This window comes from Syngnathus floridae, chromosome 5 (assembly GCF_059516105.1).
Source record: "Syngnathus floridae isolate MCC-2025c chromosome 5, RoL_Sflo_1.0, whole genome shotgun sequence".
NCBI classification, from domain to species: domain Eukaryota; kingdom Metazoa; phylum Chordata; class Actinopteri; order Syngnathiformes; family Syngnathidae; genus Syngnathus; species Syngnathus floridae.
Window position 1 is genome coordinate 18,026,527 of NC_142417.1, and position 26,368 is coordinate 18,052,894.

At 43.9% G+C, this 26,368-nt stretch overlaps 1 protein-coding gene and 1 pseudogene across 1 annotated transcript in view; both read left to right on the forward strand.

The window, feature by feature from the left end:
• pdzd2 (PDZ domain containing 2) overlaps nt 1-26,368 on the forward strand; it is a 293,772-nt gene that overhangs the window by 98,727 nt on the left and 168,677 nt on the right. The window contains exons 6-8 of the mRNA XM_088374954.1: nt 4,695-4,827; nt 19,638-19,737; nt 20,095-20,246. Coding sequence (XP_088231080.1) covers nt 4,695-4,827; nt 19,638-19,737; nt 20,095-20,246 — 385 coding nt within the window. The remainder of the gene's footprint in view (nt 1-4,694; nt 4,828-19,637; nt 19,738-20,094; nt 20,247-26,368) is intronic.
• Nucleotides 5,110-19,106, forward strand: LOC148398435 (L-threonine 3-dehydrogenase, mitochondrial pseudogene; annotated as a pseudogene).

The window sequence follows — 26,368 nt, forward strand, 5'->3', positions numbered from 1 at the left end:
TGTTGTATCTTCATTTAGATCATTATCATCATCTAGATGAAATACATCAAAACTTCTGCCTTTCTCAATCCCTTTGTCAGCGTCTCTGGGCCACTGCATGTTTTTTGTAAACCAAGCAGTGTCCGCTTCCACCAAGTGTTTTCTCACCCAACTGCCCAAGTCAGGGGGGAAACCAGTGAGGAGCGGAATTTTAAGATGTTGCTGATAAGCACTCTCATCTGCATCATTGAATGGGATGCCACTATGTACCCAGAATTCTTTTTCAAATCTCAATTGAATGGCGGCTTCATTACTTTTCAACTTTCTATCTTTTGTCTTTTGGATTTGTTCTCTTCTTTCTTGTGAAGCTTTCAACCACATTTTAGCACAATCCAATTCTCTCTCTTTTCTTTTCTTTTTCAGTCCATTTTTCTTTCTTTCCACACTCTCTTCTAAAACATCAACTACTATCTTCCACACTTCAACTTTCAACTTCCCTTCTACTCCATACTTTTTCTTCCACTTCGGCATATATTGCATACAATTAAGAAATCTACTCGCCATGTACTTCTCATCTCCGTCAAGAGGTAGAGATTTACCGTTTTTATTTCCCATCTTAATTCTAGTAGTTTAAGGTTTTACAATTTTTTTTTTCTATTTTTTTTTTTTTCTTTGAGGATCCTCAATGCAGGTTAAGTTGACCTTTCAACAGATTACTAGCCTGTTTTATTGCCGTGGATCAACGCTAGAACTGCTTTTTAGTCAATTTATCCTACCAGTCACACACTCAATCACACTAACTCCAGCGCTTTTTTTAGGCCTCATGGCTCGGACAAACCAAAGCCGTATCTCATAGCTCGGACAAACCAAAGCCGTATCTCATAGCTCGGACAAACCAAAGCCGTATCTCATAGCTCGGATAAACCAAAGCCGTATCTCATAGCTCGGATAAACCAAAGCCGTATCTCATAGCTCGGACAAACCAAAGCCGTATCTCTCGTGCACACAACTTAAGGCCTTCAACTTACTTGTTCCCTTGGTTCGTTGCACTGCCGGGTCCCGTCAATCCACCTCTGTCAGACGAAGGCAGACCTAAGATGCTGGCCCAGCGAAGAATTCTCTTCCCAGGACTTTCTTCTCCAGGTCCTCCTAATGGACACTGGCTTGTCGACAATGCAGCACGTCCTCCTTCGTCAGCCAGATAGCGGGTATGAGGGATCCCGGGTTTCGGCACCAAAATGTTAGAGATTTGCTCACTCCAACTTATTTTGCAAGAACCACACGGGAGACAAGTAAGTCCTTTTGGACACCTGCAGGTGGAGAGTTCACTCGCTCCAGAATGAAGTCTGAACCCTCGTTCCTGCGAGGGGATATTTATTAAGAGAAACAGAGTGGGGGTTGAGAGTGGGGGTCAGAGTAGACAAATGGCCGAAGCCCCTGGCTGATCAAAGCACAGCAGGGGGTCCTTCACGATGTTGTGTGAACAAAACAACTTTGATTGCTTCCTCTGCAGCTAGTCAATCAGTTCAAAAGATCTTAGCACTTTGTTCTACTACTTTTGTTAAGACAGGACAAGCGAGTTTAATTATTACAGGTTACATTCCAACATAATCATAGGATCAAACTAACCTGAAAACCCTAACAGTCCCTTTCAGAGAAATGATCCATATTATGGTTTGTTGATGAGTTAGTTACCTTAGTCAATTGTTCATGTGAATTGATCCAGATCTTCCAGCTTTTTAATAATCAGAACCTTTGCCTCCTCTGGTGTTCCCTTTCGTTTGATGAAGACTTTGCAGTTTGTTGTCCATGTGCTTTGAATTTTTCCTTGTTTTCTCAAAGTTCGTGCTTTCCAGGCGATTTCAGCGTTGATTTTTGTCAGGTGTTCATTCATTTACACGTTAGTTCCCTTTAACATTCTACCCTGTTTTAACAAGACGATCTTGTGTTTTCTGTCGGCAAACCTTATAATTACTGCTTGTTTTCTATTTGTGTTCCTTTTGGGTAGCAAGTGACAGGCCTTGATGCTGTCATAATCCACAGAAATGCCTTAGGAGTTGAGGAAGGTGACTATCTGATGCGTTAGCTTCCTGTTCGGTGATCTCACCTCCATTTTCATCGGGCGTCACAGCACGGGTATAGGACCGGGGTTTAATGTGAATCCCCGTAATGATCATGTCGTTCATCCTCGTGTACTGTTCGAGGTCCGCCACCCTGCTCTCCAGGTGTGAAATGCGCTTAGCCTTCTCCTCGCACATTAATCGCAGCGCTTTCATTTCCCCAACCAACTTTAAAATATCCTGTTGGTTCTTTTTTAACCTCAAAAACATCCGACATAAGGGACTCAAGCAACTGTTTATGATCACTGATTTCCCCCAGGAATGGCTTTGGTCCCATTGCTCAAACTTCGGCTTCAGTGTAAGCGTCTTCCGGTGTGTGTGTGCGTGTGTGCGTGCGTGCGTGTGTGTGCGCGTGCGTGCGCGCGCGTGCGTGTGTGTGTGTGTGTGTGTGTGTGTGTGTGTGTGTGAGACTTGAATTCCGCAATGCACTAAGTCTATCCACAATAATTGGTTTTAAAAAAATCCACGATGGACCAAAGCCGCGATAGGTGAACCATGAAGTAGGGATTACAGTGTTATGAATAAAAACAAACTGACGAATGACGGAGGATGGACCGGCAAAATTTGGTCGTGTCCACCTCTGGTAATCATCATCATCATCATCATCATAAACCTTATCATCATCAAGGAGAGATGGCAATGGAGTTTCTAACCAGATTGGTTAATAAAATCATAGTAAGTGAGAGGATGCCTGAGAAGTCAAGACGCAATGTGCTGGTTCCTATATTTAAAAACTAGGGTGATGTGCAGAACTGCAGTAACCACAGGGGAATAAAATTGATCAGCCACAGCATGAAGTTATGGGAAGGAGTAGTAGAAGTGAGACTTACAAAACAAATGAAGATCTTTGTGCAGTTTCATGCCGAGGAAGAGCACTCCCGATACATTGTTTGCTCTGAAAATACGGATGGAGAAGTATAGCGAATGCCAGGAGTTACATTGCCTGTTTGTTGAGAGAGTTTATGACATGGTAACAAGAGAAGAGTTGTGGTATTGTATGAAAAAGTTTGGACTTGCAGAGATGTATGTTAGGGTAGTGCAGGATTTTTACAAGGATAGTGTGATAGCAGTGAGATGCGCAATAGGAATGATAGATCCAGCTCCATTCAAGGATCAGCCCTGAGTCCTTTCTTGTTCGCAGTTTTAATGGATAGGTTGACAGATGAGACAGGAGTCTTCGTGGTCTATGATGTTTGCAGATGACATTGTGATCTGTAGTGAGAGGAGAGAGCAGGCTGAGTCTAGCCTGGAGAGGTGGAGGTACACTCTGGAGAGCAGGGGAATGAAAGTCAGTGGGAGTAAGACTGAGTATGTGTGTGAATGAGAGGGAGCCTGATGGAATAGTGCGGTTACGAATAGAGATGGTGAAAGTAGATGAGTTTAGATACTTGGGGTCAACTGTCCAAAGTAATAGAGTAATAGAGAGAGGTGAAGAAAAGAGTGCAGACCGGGTGGAGTGGTTGGAGAAAGGTGGCAAGAGTGATTTATGACCAAAGAATATCTGCAAGAGTGAAGGGGAAAGCTGCAAGGCAGTAGTGCGACCAGCTATGTTGTACGGCTCAGAGACGGTGACACCAACAGAACTGGAGGTGGCAGAGATGAAGCTGTTGCAATTCTCTTTGGGAGTGATGAGGATGGACAGGATTAGAAATGAACATATCAGAGGGACAGCTCAGGTGGGATTTTTTGGAGCTAAAGCCAGAGAGGCAAGATTGAGATGGTTTGGACATGTGCTGTGGAGGGACTCGGGGTATATAGGGAGAAGGATGCAGCCACCAGGCAAGGGGAGAAGAGCGAGGCGAAAGGGGAAGTTTATGGATGTGGCAAGGCAGGACATGTAGGTGGTTGGTGAGAGAGGAGGATATAGAGGACAGAATGAGATGGAAACACTTGAGCTGCTGGGGCGACCCCTAATGAGAGCAGCCGAAAGATAATCACTATCATCATTGTTATACATTTTATTCCTGATGCTCTTTTCAATTCAAAGAAGTCTTAGTGAATACAAATCAAAAGAGAAGCCGTTAAGGCAGTTAGAAATGACAGCAAACAGCTAGGCAAAGTAAAGGCAGGCACAATTGTAAGAGATTAAAAAAAAGACTACAAAACTTATCAGCTATGTGATGTGCTGAATTGCCTGTATTTCTATATAATCTCTGCCTGGTTAAGTTCATTGAAGACCATTTCTTATGTCTTAATTTGCCATAATGTTATTTTATAAAAGATTGAATGTATTATTGTTTTAGTTAAAAAGATATTGTTGGGCAATAACGGTATTACATTTGCATATTGCTATTTTATATTTGTATTTGTATGTTCAAGCTATGATTAAAAAAAGTTACTCACTGCTTACTCGATATTGGGGTAGTTTATCCCTGGAAGACTCATGTCCTCTCACTCTAGTAAATATGTAGAGATTTTTTTCATAGGCATATAATAGCATTCTTAACTGTATCCTTCCCATTACGCTACCTGCATATGCTACTGACTTTAATGACTAAAATGTGATGGAACTATTGGTTCTTGTGTGTTATTTGTAATCTATACATGCATGCACATATCTGTTTCCATGCATTTACATTTGTGTCTGTATTACAGGGATGGCCGTCTTCAAGCTGGTGATGAGTTGCTTATGATTAATGGTCAGTCACTAGTGGGTCTTACGCATCAAGAGGCTGTTTCTATCCTCCGCTCTTCATCTGGTCTCGTCCAGCTTGTCATTGACAGCAAGGTAGCTCAAATACACAATACAGGTGATCAACCAACTTGATCAGTTATTGCCTTCATCCATCACGTCGTGATTTGTAGTGCAAATAAACCATAAACCACACAGAACCCTGGATCAAGACAATGGGATCTGAGTATTTCTCTCTCTCTCTTGCTCTGTCTCACACACACAATTGTAATTGTTTGTAACATCCATTCATCCATCCTCTATTGCTTATCCGGGGTCGGGTCGCGGGGCATTAGCTTCATAAAGGAAGCCCAGACTTCCCTCTCCCCAGCCACTTAGATGCTCATCCTGGAGGAGCCCAAGGTCTTCCCAGGCCAACTGGAAAAGATTGTCTCTCCAGTATGTCCTGGGTTGTACTTGGGGCGTCCTTCTAGTGAGACATGCCCGGAACACTTCCACAGGGAAACGTCCAGGAGGCATCCTTACCGACCAAGGTCATCTGGCTCCTCTCAACCTGGAGCAGCAGCAGCTAAGACAGCCTGCGAAGGAAAGACATTTCAGCTGCTTGTGTCTGGGATCTTTTTCGGTCATTACCCATAGCTTGTGAGAGTCGTAACATAGATTGACCGGTAAATCGAGAGCTTCGCCTTTCGGCTCACCTCCCTCTTCACCACAACGGACTGGAACAGAGTCCACATCACACATCTCACTGCACCAATCCACCTGTCGTTCTCGCGCTCCATCCCACCCGAACTCGTGAACGACAATAAGATACTTTAACTGTCCACTTGGGACAAAATCTCATCCAGAGATGTCATGGAGCACATCAAATCCGTTCTCCCCCCACCATTGACGCTTTCCAGTTTGCGTACCGTGCCAAACGGTCCTCTGAGGATGCCATCTGCCCTGCCCTCCACTCGGCCCTCACCCACCTGGAGAGAAAGGACTCATATAAACAATCAGACTCATCACGAAGGGCGACGAGACTCGGTACAGGTCGGAAGTTGACCTTCTGACCACGTGGTGCAGGGACAACAACCTCCTGCTGAACGTAAACAAGGAAATCGTTGTTGACTTGCGGAAGGGTCACACAAAACACCTGCCGCTGATCATCGACGGTGCTGTGGTGGAGAGGGTGAGCTGCACCAAGTTCCTGGGGGTGCACATCAGTGAGGACCTCTCCTGGTACGCAAACACTGCGTCACTGGCAAAGAAAGCTTAGCGCCGCCTGTACTTCCTGCGGAAGCTCAGGCGTGCATGTGCTCCTCAGGCAGTCCTGTCTACTTTGAGAGCGTCCTCACCAGTTGCATCGCTGTCTGGGGTGGTAACTGCACTGAACAGAACTTGAAGGCCCTGCCGCGCATAGTGAATACAGCTGGTAAGATTATTGGTGCTTCACTCCCCTCCCTGAAGGACATTTACACCTCCCATCTCGCCCGCAAGGCAACCTCGATTGCGAGTGATGTGAGTCACCCGGCTCATTCTTTGTTTGACCCTCTGCCCTCTAGGAAGAGGTACAGGAGCCTGCGCTCCCGCACCACCAGACTCGCCAACAGTTTCTTTCTCCAGGCTGTTAGGACCCTAAACTCGCTACCCCCTTCTGCGTAGCGTGCGGCACTGTTGCACTTTTTTCTGGAATGTCTGCTTTAAGCTCACTTGCTCCTTTTTGCTCCTCTTATTTATTTATTTGTTGTGTTATTTATTCATTATTTATTCAGCACGCTGTTGTTTACTTGTTTGCTTGATTGTCTATTGTGGGCCATGTCTTGTCACCGTGGGATAGGGGGGAACGAAATTTCGGTTTCTTTGTGTGTCTTTGGTATGTGGAGAAATTGACAATAAAGCTGACTTTGACTTTGACTTTGAATTTTACCCTTTTCCGACTGAAGAGCATGGTCTCAGATTTGGAGGTGTTGATTTTCATCCCAATCGCTTACAACCGTCTGTGGTATGCTTCAGTGAGAGCTGGTGATCACAGCTTGAAGAAGCCAACAGCACCACATCATCAGCAAAAAGCAGAGATGCAATACTTAGGTCACCAATCCGGACACTCTCAATGCCTCTGCTGCACCTAGGAATTCTGTCCATAAAAGTTATGAGCAGAATCAGTGACAAAGGGAAGCCTCACCGGAGACCAACTCTCACTGAAAAACAAGTCTGGCCTACTGCCAGAAATGCAGACCAAACTCTGGTATTGGTGATACAGGGACCGATCTGCCCTGATCAGTGGGTTCGGTACCCGGTACTCCCAAAGCACCCCAAACTCCCAGAGGGTCACGGTTGAATACCTTCTCCAAGTCCCCAAAGCACATGTAAACTCACAATACGTTTGGGTCTGCCAGGTTGGACCGGCATCTTCCCCAACCATTTGAGCCAACACCCCGCCCCTCTCTTTACCCGATTGTCCAAAACATGCGGCCGCAAATTCGATGACACGACCATAAAGTCGATCATCACACCGCGGCCTAGGGTGTCCTGTTGCTAGGTGCACAAATGGACACTTTTATGCTTGAACATGATGTTCTTCATGGACAATTCATGTCGCACACAGAAGTTCAATTTCAGAACGTCACTCCGGTTCAGATCGGGGTGAGGCGTTCCTCCTAATCGCGCCCCTCGAGGTTTCACTGTCGTTACCCACGCGAGCATTGGCCCCAGTGACCTGCGTCCGGGGAAGGGAAAACTGATTCTATTTATTTTATTCATCATAAGTTTTTTTTGAGCCCCACTTTGTCTGGTCCCTCACCTAAGGCCTTTTTGCAATAGGTGACTCTGCCAGGAGCATAAAGCCACAGACAACTTAATCCCTTGGATCACTGAGACAGGCAAACCCCTCCACCATAGTAAGGTGACGGCTCATGGAGGGGTCTTTATAAAATTTTCTTGGAATAAATAGTATTAGGATTTAACAGAAAACCAGAACCGTATAAATTTATAGTGGTACCTCTAGTTACAAACTTAATTGGTTCCACGATGGGGTTTGTAATTACAAACCTTTGTAAGTAAAAGCAATGGTTCCCATAGGAATCAATGCAAAATCAAATAATGCGTGCCGGACTATCCCAAGTGTCACACAATTTTTGCCCTGTTACTCTGTGTAAAACACACAAAAAAGTTAACAACAGTTTTATTTTTGATTTTTCAAACCTTTATAACAAAAAAATAAATGTCACTTTCTTGACTTCCTGACTTTGCTTGGGGATGGGGGGTGACCGGTTCTAATTTTATACACTTGCTAAAAATACCCCCGAGAAGACAGAAAAATCAGGCTTAGAGATTACTGATTCTTCCACCTACTCTCTTGTTCTCGTATTTGTCATTACTTTTTGGTGCAATTAATACATTTTCGACTGTGTCAGTGGTTATTGAATGCAACTTGCGCAGAGTGAGAATGTAAAAAAAGAAAATAAAGGAAAAGAAAAGTAGCTTCTATAGATGGAAATTGATAAACACAAAAATGTGTTCTTCATGTTTTTATTGAAAACAAACTGTTACTGTCTGCCGCACGACGACGGCTTCTGCCTTTCATTCAATGCATGCGCCTGCAGCAGGAGATACAGATCATCTGTCGCAAGCTCGATGATACGCATGAATTTGCCTCGCTCCATTATGATTTAGAGTTTCATATTGATAGTCTTAGTAGACATACAATACGAGACTTACGTACAAGACAAACAGGGAATGGCAGAGCAAAGGAGACCAAGCGGGGGGGCTGGCATCGCGGTTCGGAAGTCGAAAATTGGTTCATAAGTAGATGCAAAAAAATCACCAGGCTCCAGTCTTAAAAAGTATAAGCGTTCCTAAGTAGAAGTACCACTCTGCAGTGTATATACTTATGAACTTTTCGAGATACGAACCGGAGCCTCGCGATTTTTTAGCATAACACAAATCACACTGTTTAAACACAAAATGTACTTATCCATGTTAGAAGAGCCAAAGTCCCAGAAATAATGTCCAAAAAGCGTATCAATGTGAACGAAAGGATGGCAATTTACAAATCTCTCTAGATATGTGGTTGTTATTGCGTAAACTCTTCACTTTGTGTTATTCTCTCATACGTCTTTCATACAGACACCATAACGCATCCCTTCAGCAGTCAGAGTGAATGAGCCGGAAGAAGTTCGTTTGTACTTGACACGGTTAGCAAAGATGACATTGACGGGCTGCATCGGTGCTTAGGCCCTCATTTTTTTAAGTTTGCTCTCATTCGCTATTCGTCAGCATCGGTGGCAAATCTAGATCCAGAAAATAAAAATCTGGCACAGTTTGGCTCGCTACAGGTGCTTCTTGTCAACCTAGCCGCTTGCTGGATCCCCAAGCCCTTTTATCTGCTGGTTAATTAGAAGCACCTATGTCTAAAGTTAAAATTTGGCTGGGATTATACTTTCTGGTTCTGGATTTGACATCTCCGTTCGTCAGCAAAAAAGCCGTCAGTGCTGATGGGAGTGCTCTGTTTACTGCCAATCAGTCACTTCGTCTGTTTCCATTCTGTTTCCTGTTTGGCTACAGCTTTCATATCATTTCATATCAATAAATTCTTCCTTCATATCAGTAAATTCTTCCTTTTCTTCATTTGTATGTCTACCAAAGAGGGAAAAAAATAGCGTTTGCAAAGTCGTAATGTTCCAAAAAAGTTACAAACAAAGATGGTCAAGTGGAGCGGGACGGCATCAATAATACGAATGGGATGAAGGGAACGGACACTCACCCTTAGTGTGTGTGCCTGTGTGTGCGTCTATGCTGTATGTGTGTGCGTGTGTGTGTGCGTGTGCGTGTGTGTGTGCGTGTGTGTGTGCGTGTGTTTGTGTGTGCATGCGTGTGTTTGTGTGTGTGTGCATGCGTACTTGTGCATTCTTGTCCTTCACTCATCCCTGAAGACGGACTCATTGAACACATGTTAAGAATGTGCTAGGCAAAGTTGAAAGATGGCAGTACAATAAATTAGGAAGACAGGGATTAAACCCCTGTTTAGTGAATTCAGAGAATGTTTTTAAATACATTACAGGTTTAGATAATTCCTGAAAACATGCCAAGACAAAAAACTATGTGATACTTAATTGTGGAGATATTAACAATTAAGTTAATGAAACTGTTTTTCACCATGCAGTTTTCCCAATTTCCATTTCTAATTTCAAATGTGTAAGAAAACAGACTTGACTTTAGTACCGTATTTTCCATAAAATGCACCGAAATATAAGTCGCACAAGCCATAAAAGGCACAATGAAGGGGAAACAAACCCATATAAATCGCACCTGAGAATAAATCACATTTTTGACGGAAATTTGACAAAATCCAACATCAAGAACACACATCAATAGGCAAGAGGCTGAACGGTACGGTATGCTAACGTGACAAACACATAAAAGAGGAACTGATAATGTGCCTGACATTACATATTAAGAGGTATTCAAATAACTATCACATAAATAAGTTTATCGAACCATCTGTGTCACTCCAAATCATTAAATCCATCAAAATCTTCATCCTCTGTGTCACTTATAAACAACTTTGCTGACTCCGGAAGTAACTGTGGCACTGACGTTAGACTCGTCGTCAGTTTCGGTTCCAATTATTCCACAGGCCTATATAACTATAAATAAACTACCGTATTTTTCGGACTATAAGTCGCGACTTTTTTCATTGTTTGGGTGGGGGAGCGACTTATACTCAGGAGTGATTTATATGTGTAATTATTCACACATTTTTACTTGATCATTAACACATTACTGACTTACTCGTATAGTTGATCACTTCACATGTTAATTTTTTCTTTAAACTGCATGAGGGTGCACTATGGCTGTGGAATAATTGGAGCCTCACTGACAATGGGTTCCATTCACTGACTTCCGGAGTCAGGAGATTTTATGATTTGGAGTGACACATATGGTTCGATAAACTTGTTATTTATAGATATTTGATATGTAGTTTATGTAGAGTAGCAACGTCTATGTTGACTTCAGTAGTTTCCGATTGTCTAGCAAGGCCGTGAAGGCAGCAGGGGGCGGGAGCCAGGAAGAGCAATCCAGGGCGCTTGCTTATAGCACTGTGTTGGCTCATATGTTGAGCTCTTGTTTTGTGAAACAAAGAGCCGGTTACCAAACCCACATCTTGCCTGGTACAGTCAAACCAGAAGGCGGTTCGAGAAGTGAATCGGTCGAATTCCGAATCTATTTTTCCCATTACAAATAATGGAAAAAAATGTAATCCGTTCCAAGACTAAAAAAAAAAACCTTTTTTAAGCATTTTGTCATTTGCGCATTTTTGTCCGATCGCCCAACTGCAGCACACCGCCGAACGCGCAACCGTAGCGTGCCGCCGACCGCACAACTGCTCCGCGCTGGACGCATTATTGTGACAGAGCCGTCGCTGAAATTTAGAAAATATTTTTAAAGTCCTGATGTACTTTCCAGAATTTAAGTGGACCTCAGTGCGCAGGGAGCTTAATTTGGTCCGATCGCGCAACCGCAGCTCGCCGGGCGCTCACTGTCGCATTGCTTTAAGAGCGTCTTTGTGTTTTAGGATGGCTTTACTGCTCCCACTTGCTTTCTTTGGAGGCATGATTAGGGGTTAATACAATCCTCAAAGTAACGCAAATACAATAACGAATGGAGTCAGTTGGCATCCGGGCCGCGCGGTCGGGTTTTCTCGCGTCCTTAAGGCTCATCTCCGAATTTTGTTCCACAACTGAAGCAAAAAAATCTCTAATTTTTCGTTAGGATTCCGATTTGTTCGAGAACCAGGACGCTGGCACGAAGGTTGCCCACACGCCAGCAGAAGGCAGGGAGTGCCCACACGATTGCAGTACGTATAATAATAGAATAGTTTTAAAAACATATTTACAGTATGTACACTTGTACCTTGTTATAAGAAAGATGTTATAATAGTTTTAAAAACATATTTACAGTATGTATACTTTAGCTACATCTACATCTTACACACACACACGCATGCGCACACACACACACACACACACACACACACACACACACACACACACTTATCATATTTATATTTATATTATCTATACATTATTTTCTGTATGTCATTTATACTACATATTAATAGAGTATTTACACGTTTGAAACAATTATTTAATGTTATAATGATAACATATATACTTAAATGGTTTAATATACACTTACTGATACACAAAAACATTATGTACCGTAATTTTCGGACTATAAGTCGCTCCGGAGTATAAGTCGCACCAGCCATAAAATGCCCCAAAAAGTGAAAGAAAAAAAAAACATAAACAAGTCGCTCCGGAATATAAGTCGCATTTTGGGGGGCAATTTATTCGACAAAATCCCACACCAAGAACAGTCATGAACAAGCAACAACAGGCTAAATGATAGCAACAACAGGCTAAACGATAGGTATGCTCACGTGACAAACACAAACGAAGAGCTGAGAATGGGCCTGACGTAACAGAGTTATAAACTTGTTAACTATTACATAAATAACACGTTTATAAAACCATCTGTGTCACTCCAATTCATTAAATCCATCGATCGTTCTTTGGCAACAATAGGTGCGCACAGCTGACGGCGCTTGCACTTCAAAATATTCCACAGGCCCATATGACGATAGATAAACTATATTTCAAATAACTATAATATATGCAATAATATTATCAAACCATCCGTGCACTTTAAATCATTAAATCCATCGATCAAATTCCTCGTCCATTGTCAACAACGCTGCGTGTGCGCCCTGACGTCAGCCTCGTCTTTATTCCACAGATCTAGTATATAACTATATTTTAGCGTTAACAAAGTACAAGGAAAGACGTGGGTTTGGTAAACGGCTCTTTATTTAACAAAACAAACTTCCAAGCGTGTGGCGGCATGGACTTCCAGACACTGATGTAGAAGAGAGCTCCATACAATAGGACCGGGCGTGCGTAATGGTCATGTCCGAGCCCCATACACCGTCTGCGGACAGCCACTCGGCCGAGCGCCGGCCCCCGACTCAGTAGAGTAGGACCGGGTGTGCGTAAAAGCCATAATAGTTTTTCAAACCTTCTATGTCACTCCAAATCCTTAATTCCTTCCAACTCTTTGTCCTCCGTGTCACTTAGAAACAAAGCCGCTAATGATGCCGGTAGTCCTTAGGTACGTTTGTCCTTTATGTAAACAACCGCCGCCCCGCGCCACTGACGTCACTTGAAATAGTAATCCCTTGGTACATCACGGTTCTCCAAACTTTCTTTCTGCTGCTCGATTACTGTTTTCAGCTGCATATTTTACAACTTGAAATTTGTAACCTGCAAAATATGAGTTTCTTTTTTGTGCCATTTTTCTTAAGCCCTTCCCAGTTGATGAGTCACAGCCAACGGTGAAATTTAGAGCGCCCTCATCCAGTTTCGTCTGAAAATATAATTTTTTTCAAATGTAGTTTTTTGTTTTGTTTATTTGGTTGTTTTACCAAAGTCAAAGTCTGCTTTATTGTCGATTTTTTCATATGCCAAGAAACACAAAGAGATCAAAATTACGTTTCCACTATCCCACGGTGACAAGACATGGTACACAATATGCATACAAGTAAACAACACAAAAAAAACAAGAAGGCACAAACAATGAAGAAATAAGAGTGTTGAATAAATGATAAATAAACAAATAACAATAAATATAAGAGGAGCAAAAATGGAGCAAGTGTGCATACAGCAGAGAGTGGACTTGGATATGGCACTTTAAAGTGTTAATTGCTATATTTGATTTTTTTCCCTATTTTTTGTTTTGAATATGTTCAAGATAAAGATATAAAAGCATGTGAAGTGATCAACTATACTAAAAATAACATGGGAAGTGGTCAACTATACTTGTAATGTGTTAATGATCAAGTAAAAAATTGTGGAAAAAAAACATATATAAATCGCTCCTGAGTATAAGTCGCCCCCCCACCAAAACTATGAAAAAAAAACGTGACTTATAGTCCGGAAATCACAGTGTATTAAAAATGAGAAGGTGACACTACTTCGCGGATTTTCACATATCGCGGGTGGTCTTGGAACCAATTATCCGCGATAAGCGAGGGATTACTATAAACGTGTCACGGCTCCTGCTCTGCTGTTGCCGTGCATATTTGTTGTATGCATGCATGTACCTACGTATGTATGCATGTATGTACGTAAACGTTGAACAGAGGCTGTGATTTACCTTGTTTGGCATGCTCAAACATGGCTAATAAAAACTCTTAAATCTTGAATCTTGTTGTATGCATGTATTTCTTGTATGCACATATTATATACATATATTTGTTTTATGCATGTGTTTCTTGTATACACATATTCGTTGCATGCATGTAGTTTTTGTACGCATATATTTCTTATATGCATGTATTTCTTGTTTGTATGCATGTATGTATATATACATGCATACAAAAAAATGATTTGTAACAATTTGCCTTACTGTTTTTTGTTTGTTTGTTTGTTTGTTTGTTTGTTTGTTTGTTTGTTTGTTTGTTTGTTTGTTTTCTGTCAGGGTAAACAATATGGAAGAGAAATGTTACCCTGTTTTAGGCGTCCATCAGCAGCTGCAGCACCATGTGCAAAAATGGTCTTCACAAAAATTCCCATTTGACCACGAGCTGAATCCTGGCCACCAACGATGCTGAATCTTAGGCCCTATGAAATTAAAATGCAAAAATAGTTACAATACAAATAGCAAACACATACACATTGTAAATGGAGTTTACAAATTGTGGTTTTACACGTATTATTTTGGTTTCATATATATTATATGGTTAGTTTTATACATAAAGGACTGTCTCAGCAAAATTAGAATATTGTGATAAAGTTCTTTATTTTCTGAAATGCAATTGAAAAAATAAAAATGTCATACATTCTGGACTCATTACAAATCAACTGAAATACTGCAAGCCTTTTATTATTTTAATATTGCTGATTATTGCTTACAGCTTAAGAAAACTCAAAAATCCTTTCTCAAAATATTAGAATATTTCCTCAGACCAAGTAAAAAAAAATATTTACAACAGCAAAACAAAATAAAATATTTTAAAATGTCCCTTAATGCACTCAGTACTTGGTTGGGAATCATTTTGCACGGATTATTGCATCAATGCGGCGTGGCATGAAGGCAATCAGCCTGTGGCATTGCTGAGGTGTTATGGATGCCCAGGATGCTTCAGAAGCGGCCTTTAGCTCATTTGCATTGTTGGGTCTGGTGTCTTTCATCTTCTTCTTCACAATACCCCACAAATTGTCTATGGGGTTCAGGAGGGGAATTGGCAGGCCAATCGAGGACAGTAATGCCATGGTCAGTACACCATTTACTGGTGGTTTTGGCACTATGGGCAGGTGCAAGATCATGCTGGAAAATGAAACGGAAGCATGTAGTGCTCTGTAATCTGCATTTACTCTGGACTTGATGAAACACAGTGGACCAACAGCAGCAGCTGACATGGCTCTCCAAATCATCGCTGACTGTTGGAACTTCACACTGGATTTCAAGCAACTTGGATTTTGCTCCTCTCCAGCCTTTCTCCAGAGTCTGGCACCTTGACTTCCAAATGAAATACAAAACTTGCTTTCGTCTGAAAAGAGGACTTTAGACCACTCTGCAACTGTTCAGTGCTTCTTTTCCATAGGCCAAGTCAGACGCTTCTTGCGTTGTCTTGAGTTCAGAAGTGGCTTGACCATGGGAATACGGCTATTGTAGGCCATTTCCCGGACACGTCTGTGAACAATGGCTTTTGATACCTGGACTCCAGCTTCAGTTCACTGTCTTTGAAGCTTCCCCAAATTCTGGAAGCGACTCTTCTTCACAAGGCTGCGGTCATCTCTCTTGGTTGTGCAGCGTTTTCTGCCACATTTCCCCCTTCCAACAGACTTTAAAAAAAAAAAAAAAGTTAAAGTTTTTGTGGATGTGCTTTGAAACTGCACTCCGTGAACAGCTTGCTCCTTTAGAGAATCCTTTTCGTGTCATACCCTCCTGATGGAGGGTGTCAATGATGGTCCTCTGGACAACAGTCAGATCAGCAGTATTCCCCATACTTGTCATTTAGTTTACTGAACCAAGCTGAGTGGTTTTCAAGGTTCATGAAACCCTTGCATGTGTTTCGAGTTAATTAGAAGATTCAAGTGATCAGTTGAATATCCTACGAGTATACTTTTTCATGATATTCTAATATTTTGGAATAGGATATTTGAGTTTTCTTAAGCTGTATGCTATAATCAGCAATATTAAAATGATAAAAGGCCTGCAATATTTCAGTTGATTTGTAATGGATCCAGAATGTATAACATTTTTGGTTTTTTAATTTAGGGATGAGAATCTTCCGCGTATCCGCAGATTCCCGTGTTTTTTGTCCGTCGGGAGCATCGTTTTCATGAATCGTGTAGATCTGTTGAGAAAACTGTTTTTATATGTGGGGGGAGGGGGGGAGGGCTGGCAGCAGTATGTGACAACAGCCGCCTTATTTTCGGCAGCATTTTGGCGCAACTTTCGTCACATCATTTGCCTACTCATTTCCCTAAATAGCTAAAGTTTTAGCCAGCTTGGCGAAAGTTTTAGAGAAAAAAGACAAGGATCGTGCCAGGGAAATAGACAAGTCGAATGGGATCAGGAACTCCTTCAGATGGGCATGGCTCGAGGGTAGCGTCATCTTACACCTTGGAACACAGTCCGTAACCACCTGCCTGACGGAACATATCCCTAAATTAGATGTCCCGCGGAAGGTTTTGTGCATTCTTTGTCAAGATGTGATAAGCTATGGAGGTCGAGGCGCTTCGAACATTAAGGAGCACATCAAAACAAAAAAACACAAAGGTACGTTTTTACTTTTACAAGCATGTGGGAAACATGATGTTACATGCAAGCTAATGTTAGGCTATTGTCATGATATCGTTAAAGAATAAAATTTCAATGACAGATAGATAGATAGATAGATAGATAGATAGATAGATAGATAGATAGATAGATAGATAGATAGATAGATAGATAGATGTTGCAAAAAATTAACAGTTTTCATCAAAAGGAAAAACTCCAGACTTGATTGTGCCATTTTGATGTATTATATTCACCTGAACTGTTGAAATTGAGTGATGAAATTAATGGTTTTGAGTTTGCTATACTGCCAAAATCCAGGAGTTTCCAGGGAGCTCTGCCCCCTGAGCCCACTCTGGGGCGTTGCCTTGTGGCCCCCAATAGGGGCCTGTGGACCCTGGCCCACTGCCCCCCCGGCTACTTTTCAGTGTTTTGTTTCATTTGCCATTCTCATCCCTGTTAATTGCATTACAGAAAATAAAGAACTTCATCACAATACTCTAATTTTCTGAGACTGTATAGTTTATATATCGTTATATGGGCCTGTGCAATAATTTGAACTGCAACTGATGACGAGTCCGACATCAGCGGCGCGCCACACACGCCGCATTGTTTACAGAAAGGACGAACGATGGATTCAATGATTTGGAGTGACACAGATGGTTTGATAAATGTATCATTTATGTTATAGTTATTTGAATAATGTTAATGTTACGTCAGGCCCGTTCTCAGCTCCTCGTTTGTGTTTATGTCACGTTACCATACCGTACCGTTTAGCCTGTTTTTGCTGGTTCATGTCTGTACTTAGTGTTGGATTTTGTCAAATAAATCTCCCCCAAAATGCGACTTAAACTCCAGTGCGACTTATATATGTTTTCCCCCTTTATTGTGCATTTTATGGCTGATGCAACTTGTACTCAGGAGCAACTTTTAGTCTGAAAAATATGGTATATATCAAATAACTATAACATAAATAAGTTAGCGAACCATCCGTGTCACTCCAAATCATTAAATCCATCAAAATCTTCGTCCACTGTGTCACTTATAAACACTCAGCTCACTCCTGACGTCAGACTCATCGTTAGTTGCAGTTCCAATTATTCCACAGGCCTAGAGCGCCCTTATGTGGTTCAGTGTGAAAATATCATGTGAAGTGATATACTAGTAAGTAAGTAATATGTTAATGATGAAGTAATAATGTGTTAATAATTTCACATTATTACATATATATATATATATATATTCCTGAGTATAAGTATGCATTATACTATACATATATATATTCCTGAATATAAGTCGCACCCCCAGCCAAACTATGAAAAAACTGTGACATATAGTCTGGAAAATATGGTATTTAAAATAACACTTGTAGTATTCTGCGTCTATCAATGCTTTACCAACATTGTAATTATTACTAAGTCTCCATCAGGTTCTTCAAATGGCAAAAGTTTGCATCTAAATCCCTATTCTGATGGGCCACAGACCATTGCCAGTGATGCACAGTCCCACACACATTAAAACTTTCTTCTTTCCCACACAGGAGGAATCTGATGTAGGATTCAAACACCACCCATCCACCAGTTTTCCAGATCTGGTCAGCGTCTCCAACTTATTTGACTGTCTTATATATACTAGATGAAACACTACGGATTCAGATGTTTTTTTCTGCCAATTGGTACAATTTGGAAATGGTGTCATGGTCGATTATTTGTATTATTATCTAAACTAAAGACATCCGCTTCCAGGTCGGAGAGGACGCAGGCGCTCAATGTTCGCCGCTTCTCCACCAGAGTTAGCTTAGTTTTAGTCATTTTCTTTCTTAACTTATTTTAAATCAATTTTAAAGTTAGTATTTTAGCGTGTTTTTTCCTACTTTTTGGCAACTCTCTGCAACTCCCTGCATCTTTTGGCTGCCAGCAATAGCAACAACCTCCACTACCAGCTGGCTGCCTGCTAGCAGCCCCGCCAACGCTAGCCTGGCTTTCAAGACGGGCAAGTTTGAGTGCTTCCTGCAGCCCGACATACGGCTTCCCATGATGTACATCGACGACTGCTTGCGCGCCACCCTGGAGGTGCTGGAGGCGCCGGCCGACATGCTCAACATGCGCACATACAACATCAACGCCATGAGCTTCTCGCCCGAAGAGCTGGTGCGGGAGCTGCGCAAGCACGTGCCCGAGCTGGAGGTCTCGTACAACGTGGACCCCGTCCGGCCGACTCCTGGCCGATGGACTTTGACGACTCCAATGCCAAACGCGACTGGGCCTGGTAGCACAGTTACGACCTGCCCGAGCTGGTGCAGACTATGCTCAACTTCCTCAGCCGCGACACGCGCATGGCCCACGCTAACTAGCCGCGCGGCGCCTGAGCTAAGCTAACGCAGCTTTTTTGTACATACTGTATGTACGTTTGCGTTACGTTTTTTTTTTTTTATACTGATAAAATGTTGTAATTGTGTCTACCGGATGTGAGTGAACGCTGGTGCGACTTGTTGCCGCTGCTCACCGTTTTTTTTTTTATGCTATTTTATGTCTGTACAGCGACCTTGAGTGCCTCGAAAGGCGCCTTATAAATAAAATGTATTATTATTATTATTATTATTATTATTATTATAATACCAATTCATTTTATATTGCTCAAAAGTCCAATTCATCATTTTTACAACCAGGTACATAGGTACCGGCACACATCATGCTTCTCTTTAATGAGCCACAGACTAAATGTGGGTAGCATGTCACAAAAATCTGCATTCCCTCATGTATGATGGCCTTTGTCAAACCATGTTTGATAAACCATATTGAATACCACACACTTATGAACTGATTGTTACTTTTAGCTTGGATGTTTTTAAAATGAGGAAAGAAGTCGCAGTGCCTGGCGAAACCCTATGCAAATGCCATACAGAAGGGACTGAGCAGAGCTCAAATCTAAAGCCTCTCCACTCAGGCATCTCTCATTTTTTTCCCCATTTTCTTAAATGAATGTTATTCAGATATCTGATTCAGAATCTGATAATCAGAATTAAAGAGAAATTGAAATCTATTAAAACTACCTGTAACCAGATTGTTTTTTGCTTACAGTTGACTAACCTGAAAAAACTAGAGCACGTATGTCAGAGAGACCCCATCCAAAGGTCTTGCTCCAGTCCTGCACCCATAAAGCTTTGCAATAAATCCCAAGGTTAGTAATACTGACTGACATACTAACAATACAGAAGTTACAAGAATGACTGAAGCTGCTAAAAAAAAAATGTTTCTTTCTTTCTTTCTTTCTTTCTTTCTTTCTTTCTTTCTTTCTTTCTTTCTTTCTTTCTTTCTTTCTTTCTTTCTTTCTGTCTGCACAATTATTGTCTTATATTATTATTATATTATTATTGTTATTATTACATAAATTTGCTCTGCCAACAAGTTTATATTATGGGTGTGTTTTTTGTTTGTTTGGTGTTTCACGGAAGTACTTAGACTTAAACTACACACAAAATAACTGCTCATTCCAAACACAGGATTGATTGAGCTCATTATTCTTCCCATGTCATAGGGAGTAGCAATCGCTTGGAGTCAGTTGGTGAAGATGATGAGCTCTCTCTGGAGAATGTTGTGAGGCGCTGTGACATTGTGGAGAAGTCCTCAAAGCCAGGCAGACGAAAACATTCCTTACCACAACAGCTAGATACTGCTGGAGATCGATTGGTCAGTGACACAAGGCTTGAAAAAACTTTTTTTCTTTAAAGAGCTGTTTCATTTTTCACTAACAAACTCAGTTAGAAGAAGAAAGATGGATGGATGGATGGATGGATGGATGGATGGATGGATGGATGGATGGATGGATGGATGGATGGATGGATGGATGGACGGACGGACGGACGGATGGATGAACCCATATGTGGAACAACTGTTGATCTATCTTGTGACCACTTGTTTGCTTAACTCTGGGAATCAGAATCAGAATCATCTATATTGACCAAGTTTGTGCATGCCAAACTGGGAATTTGACTCCGGTTGATCAAAGCCTCTGTACAACATTTAAGTGACTGACAATATTCAGGTAACTAACAACATTTAGTAAGTGGCGAGAGTTTCACGTTCCAGCGTCACCTGACTCCCAGCCAAGCCCCAATCAAGGAATTGCCAGCACCTGCTACAGCTCCTTAGGTCCACTACTTAACCTCTGTGCATTGTGCCAGTGGTTGTCAGTTCGTCTCCTTACCCTGCCCGTGACACCACTGCCTTTTTGTCCCCTGAACGATCTCTGTTGCCAACTGCTTCCGTAAACTGACCGACCACGCCTGATCGGCGCCTGCCCCGACTACTTGCTCGTCCTTTGACCACGCTCCTGATCGCCGCCTGTCTCGACAACCTGCCTGCCTCCGACTACGCGCTGTGCTCTGCTGCTCGGCCACGCCAGACTGCAAGTCCAGCGTTCCACTTCCCCTTTCCCCCTTTTCAATAAAGGATCGTGCGCACTTGGTCGTCCTGTCTCTGTTCCGTGACAGAGAGAAAGATGTTATTGCACAGTGATGTCGCTGAGCTTCTGAGTGGTGTGAGTTCATCAGAGCGACAGCCTGGGGCAAGAAGCTGTGTCTGTTGGTTTTGGTGTACAGCACTCTGTAACGCCGTCCGGAGGGAAGGAGTTTGAACAGACTGTGATCTGCGTGAGAAGGGTCTGCGGAGATGTTACTTGCACGTTTCCTGGTCCTGGACAGGTACAAGTCTTGGATAGATGAGAGATTGTTTCTCATTATCTTTTCCACAGACCTGATTGTCCGTTGCAGTCTGTGTTTGCCTTGTTTGGTGGCCGATCCAAACCGGACAGTGATGGAGGTGCAAAGGATAGACTGGATGATGGCAGTGTAGAAGGTCTTAGACTTAGACAAACTTTATTGTCATTTTGTCTGCACAGGGTGCATACAAAACAAAATTCCGTTGCATACAGTTTACAACAATGCAGTGATATTGCGGTTGAATAAAAATAACATACTATATAAAAATATAAAATAAAACAAGTATAAAGTGCAGCAGTGATAAGTATGTAATAGTGCAAGGAGACAAAACAGTATCTAAAAAGTGTGCAGAGGAATGCTAAATCAGGTTGCATACTTTTAAATTTACATGTATTATAAAAGTTCAGCAAAGTTGGCAGTGCAAGATAGTGGTTCGTAGTGTCACAATGTTCAGTTCTGTGTATGTGTGATGCAGAGTCCAGTTTAGAGTTTAACAGTTCAAATGTTCAACAGTCTGATGACAGCAGGGAAAAAGCTGTTGCAGAACCTGGTGGACCTGCAGCGGATGCTGCGAAACCTCTTTCCAAAGGGCAGCAGGGAGAACAGTCCATGGTGGGGGTGTGATGGGTCACTGATGATGTTACGGGCTCGGGACACGCAGCGCTGAGATGAAATGTCCTGAATGGAGGGAAGAGGAGCCCCGATGATCCTCTCTGCTGTCCTCACCACGCTCCTCACGTTCTTCCAATCGGAGGCGCTGCAGCCTCCACACCACACAGAGAGACAGCTTGTCAGAATGCTCTCTATGGTGCTTCTGTAGAACGTCCTCAAGATGGGTGGGGGCAGGTGGGCTCTCCTCATCCTCCGCAGGAAGTACGAGCGCTTCTGTGCCCTCTTGACCAGTGCCGTGGTGTTCACAGTCCAGGTGAGGTCGTCTGTGATGTGGACCCCAGGAATTTGGTGCTGCTGACCACCTCCACAGCTGAGCGTGGTGAGGCTGGTTTTTCCTGAAGTCGACGATGATCTCCTTTGTCTTCTCCACATTCAGGATCAGGCTGTTGTCTTTGCACCAGCCCACCAGCTGCTCCACCTCCTCTCTGTAGTCCAGGTCGTTGTTGTCTCTGATGAGGCCCACCACCGTTGTGTCGTCTGCGAACTTCACGATGTGATTGGTGGTGAACCTGGGGATGCAGTCGTGTGTCATCAGGGTGAACAGCAGGGGGCTCAGGACGCAACCCCGAGGGGAGCCTGTGCTGAGGGTAATGACATCGGAGGTGTTCTGTCCGACCCAGACTGACTGAGGTCTGTTGGTGAGGAAGTCTAGCAGCCAGTTGCGAAGAGGGGTGCTGAAGCCCAGGTGTTCCAGTTTTCCTATCAGATGCTGTGGGATGATGGTGTTAAACGCTGAACTGAATGAAGTCCAGGAACAGCATCTGCACATGGGTGTTCTTCTCCTCCAGGTGAGCCAGGCTCAGATGAAGAGTGGAGGAGATGGCATCCTCAGTGGAGCGGTTCTGCCGGTAGGCAAACTGGAACGGGTCGAATGTTGAGGGGAGTCTGGAGACGATGTGTTCTTTAAGCAGCCTTTCGAAGCACTTCATCATGATGGGAGTCAGTGCAACAGGCCGGTAGTCATTAAATGAGGTGATTTGAGGTTTCTTCGGCACCGGAATGATGTAGGCAGTCTTGAAGCATGCTGGCACAGTGGCTTGGCCCAGCGAGGTGTTAAAAATGTCTGTGATGACACCAGCCAGCTGACCTGCACATTCCCTGAACACCCGCCCAGGTATGTTGTCGGGGCCTGGGGCCTTACGTGGGTTGACTCTCCTCAGAGTCTTCAACACGTCGACTGAGTCAAGGCAGAGTGCCTCCTCTTCCTGATGGGGAACAGTTTTAACTGCTGGAGTGCTGTTTAGTGCCTCGAACCTCCCAAATAAGTTATTTAGTCTATTTAGGAAGTCAGCATCAACTTCACCCAACGGGGGGGGGAGGGTGAGTTGTAGTCTGTAATCGCCCCGTATGCCTTGCCACATACTCCTGGTGTTGTTGGCGCCGTGGAAAAGATCCTGAATTTTCCGACTGTGGCTCCGCTTAGCTAACCTGATGGCACGGTTCAAGTTGGCTATCGCTGTCCTCAGTGCCTCCTTGTCGCCAGCCTTGAAGGCTGAGTTCCGTGCTCGTAGCGTTTGACGTACATCCTCAGTCATCCAGGGTCGTTGGTTGGCCCGGGTGATGATGTTCTTAGTGGTGCTGACATCCTCGGTGCATTTGTTGATGTAGGCTGACACAGTCATGGCGTGCTCATCAATGTTGATCTGGTTGTCATATGTTGCTGCTGATTTGAACATGTCCCAGTCAGAGCACTTAAAGCAGTCCTGGAGTGCCTCCATGGCCCCCTCACACCACACCCTCACCTGCTTCACTGTGGGTTTTGCTCTGAATGCATCTTTTATATTGGTGTAAACTAAGTCGAGAGTGTTCTCTCCCCGAGTTGGAAAATCCACGTGTTGGTAAAAATGAGGGAGAATAGTCTTCATATTAGCCTGGTTAAAGTCCCCAGCAATGATGAAAACACCCTCTGTGTGCGTGGATTGCAGCTCGCCGATTGTCCGATAGAGAACACTCATGGCCTCATTAGTATTAGCGCTGGGAGGCACATACACAGCAGTGATGCTAATAACAGTAAACTCCCTGGGCAGGTAGAAGGGTCTGCAGTTAGTCAAAACCTCGATGTCCGAAGAGCAGAAGCTGGCGACAGATCTAGCATTTTTACACCAGTTGTTGTTGATGTAAACACACATCCCACCCCCTCGGGATTTACCGCTTAGTTCGCTGTTTCTGTCGGCGCAGAATGTAGCGAGCCCCTCCAGGCTAACGGCGTCTTCAGCAGCTCCTGTGGCAGGTTGAACTTCCTGAGCTGTCTCAGAAAGTACAACCTCTGCTGGGCCTTCTTCTGGACAGAGCCTATGTGGCTGTTCCATTTCATGTCCCGGGAGATTGTGGATCCCAGGAACTGTCTGAGGTGGGAATAGCATTACTGAGGATGGTGAGGGGTGGAAATGGCGAAGGGTCTCTTCCGAAGTCCACTGTCATTTCCACGGTCTTGAGCAGGTTCAGCTCCAGGTGGTTTTGGCTGCACCGGTGGACCAGCCGCTCCACCTCCTGTCTATACGCAGTCTCGTCACCGTCCCGGATCAGTCCGATGAGAGTGGTGTCGTCCGCATACTTCAGGAGCTTCACAGAAGAGTCACCTGAACAACAATCGTTGGTGTAGAGAGAGAAGAGCAATGGGGACAGTACACACCCCTGGGGGGCGCCAGTGCTGGTAAACCGGGTGTCGGATGTGATGGTCCCCAGCCTCACCTCCTGTCTCCTGTTGGTCAGGAAGCTGGTGATTCACTGACAGGTGGAGGCAGGGGGCCTGTGATGTCCTTCAGGTGGCTCAACACTAGCCTCTCAAAGGATTTCATGACCACAGATGTCAGGGGGATGAGTCTGTAATCATTCAATCTTGTGATGGCGGGCTTCTTGGCCACCGGTACAATGGTGGAGCTTTTAAAGCACGAGGGCACCTCACACAGCTCCAGGTAACGGTTTGAAGATCTGTGCAAAGGTGGGTGCCAGCTGTTCAGCACAGACTTTCAGGCAGGAGGGGGACACGCCTTCTGGGCCTGGTGCCTTCCTGACCTTCTGTCTCAGGAAAATCTGACACACCTCCTCCTCATGGATCTGAAGCGCGGGCGCGGCTTCTGGAAGAGAGAGAGTAGGTGATAACGGTGGTGGAGGTGTGAAGAGGGGGGTTGTGGGGAGAGGTGTAGATGTTGATTGTGATGCAGGAGGTCCTGTTGAGTGGTTGGACCGTTCAAACCTGCAGTAAAACCTGTTTTGCTGTTTGCAAGCCTTGGGTTCTCCACAGGATGGTGGGTTGGTCTCTTAAAGCCCGTGATGCTCTGCAGGCCTTTCCACATTGATGAGGGATAAGGGTTGGCAAAGAGTTGTCTCTCCAAGCTCTGCCCATAGCTCCTCTTAGCTTTCCTGATCTCTCGGGTCAGTGTTCCTGGCCTGCCTGAACAAGTCACGGTCCCCACTCCTGTAGGCCTCCTCCTTGTCTTCACGCAGCATTCTGAGGTTTAGTGTTCACCCTCCACCACCCTCCAAAGTTTGACAACTTTGGTGGGTGGATTCCGGAAGTGTCTGAGAGAGCGGAGGCTTCGTGGCCGTTTGTCTACCGTCGATCATCGGACACAAAATTATGGCTGCAGATCAAGAGGTTTGTACGGCTTCGTGCACCAACTGCACTCTATTCTTAGAGAGGTTGTCCCTGCTGGAGGGACGTGTCCGCCAGTTAGAGCAGAATAGTGCGATAACAGTAGTTGTGGCGGACACAGGCTGTAGTCAGCCCGCTAGCCCGGTTAGCATTAGCCCCAAGCGGCTTGCTAATCGCAATGAGCCAGGTAAGACGCATAGCCGTCCAAAGTCATCTCGGTCTACTGGCCCTCGCACTTTGGTCATTGGTGACTTCATTACCCGAAATATTACGCTTAAAAATCCAGCCACGGTAATGTGTATTGCTGGGCGCAGAGCACCCGTCATAGAAGCTAATCTTAGGGAGCTGTCTCGCAATAGGCTTAGTCAACAGCGTAGTTCCAACAACACTAGCTACTCGGACATAGTGATACACGTCGGCCCCAATGATTTTAGGATGAGGCAATCAGAGATCACAAAGAAAAACATAGCGAGGACTTGTGATCTCGCCAGAAAGATGAGTCGGCATCGAATATTTGTCTCTGGCCCCCTGCCTGGGAGAGGCACTGATGAGAGGTTTAGTAGATTAGTCTCCCTTAATCGATGGATGGCTGGGTTCTGTAAAAAGCAGGGACTGTATTTTATAGATAACTGGTCCTCCTTCCGGGGCCGCCCCGACCTGCTGAGGAAGGACGGCCTTCACCCTAACCGTGAAGGCGCCTTCATTCTTTCTAGAAATATAGATTAATGTTTGAGCCACTCATGAAAGGTCACTTTAGAGCAGGCCGGGGCACAGGTGATTAGACCACCTGTTAGGATGGGTTTGGAGTCTGTTAAGTTAAAGTT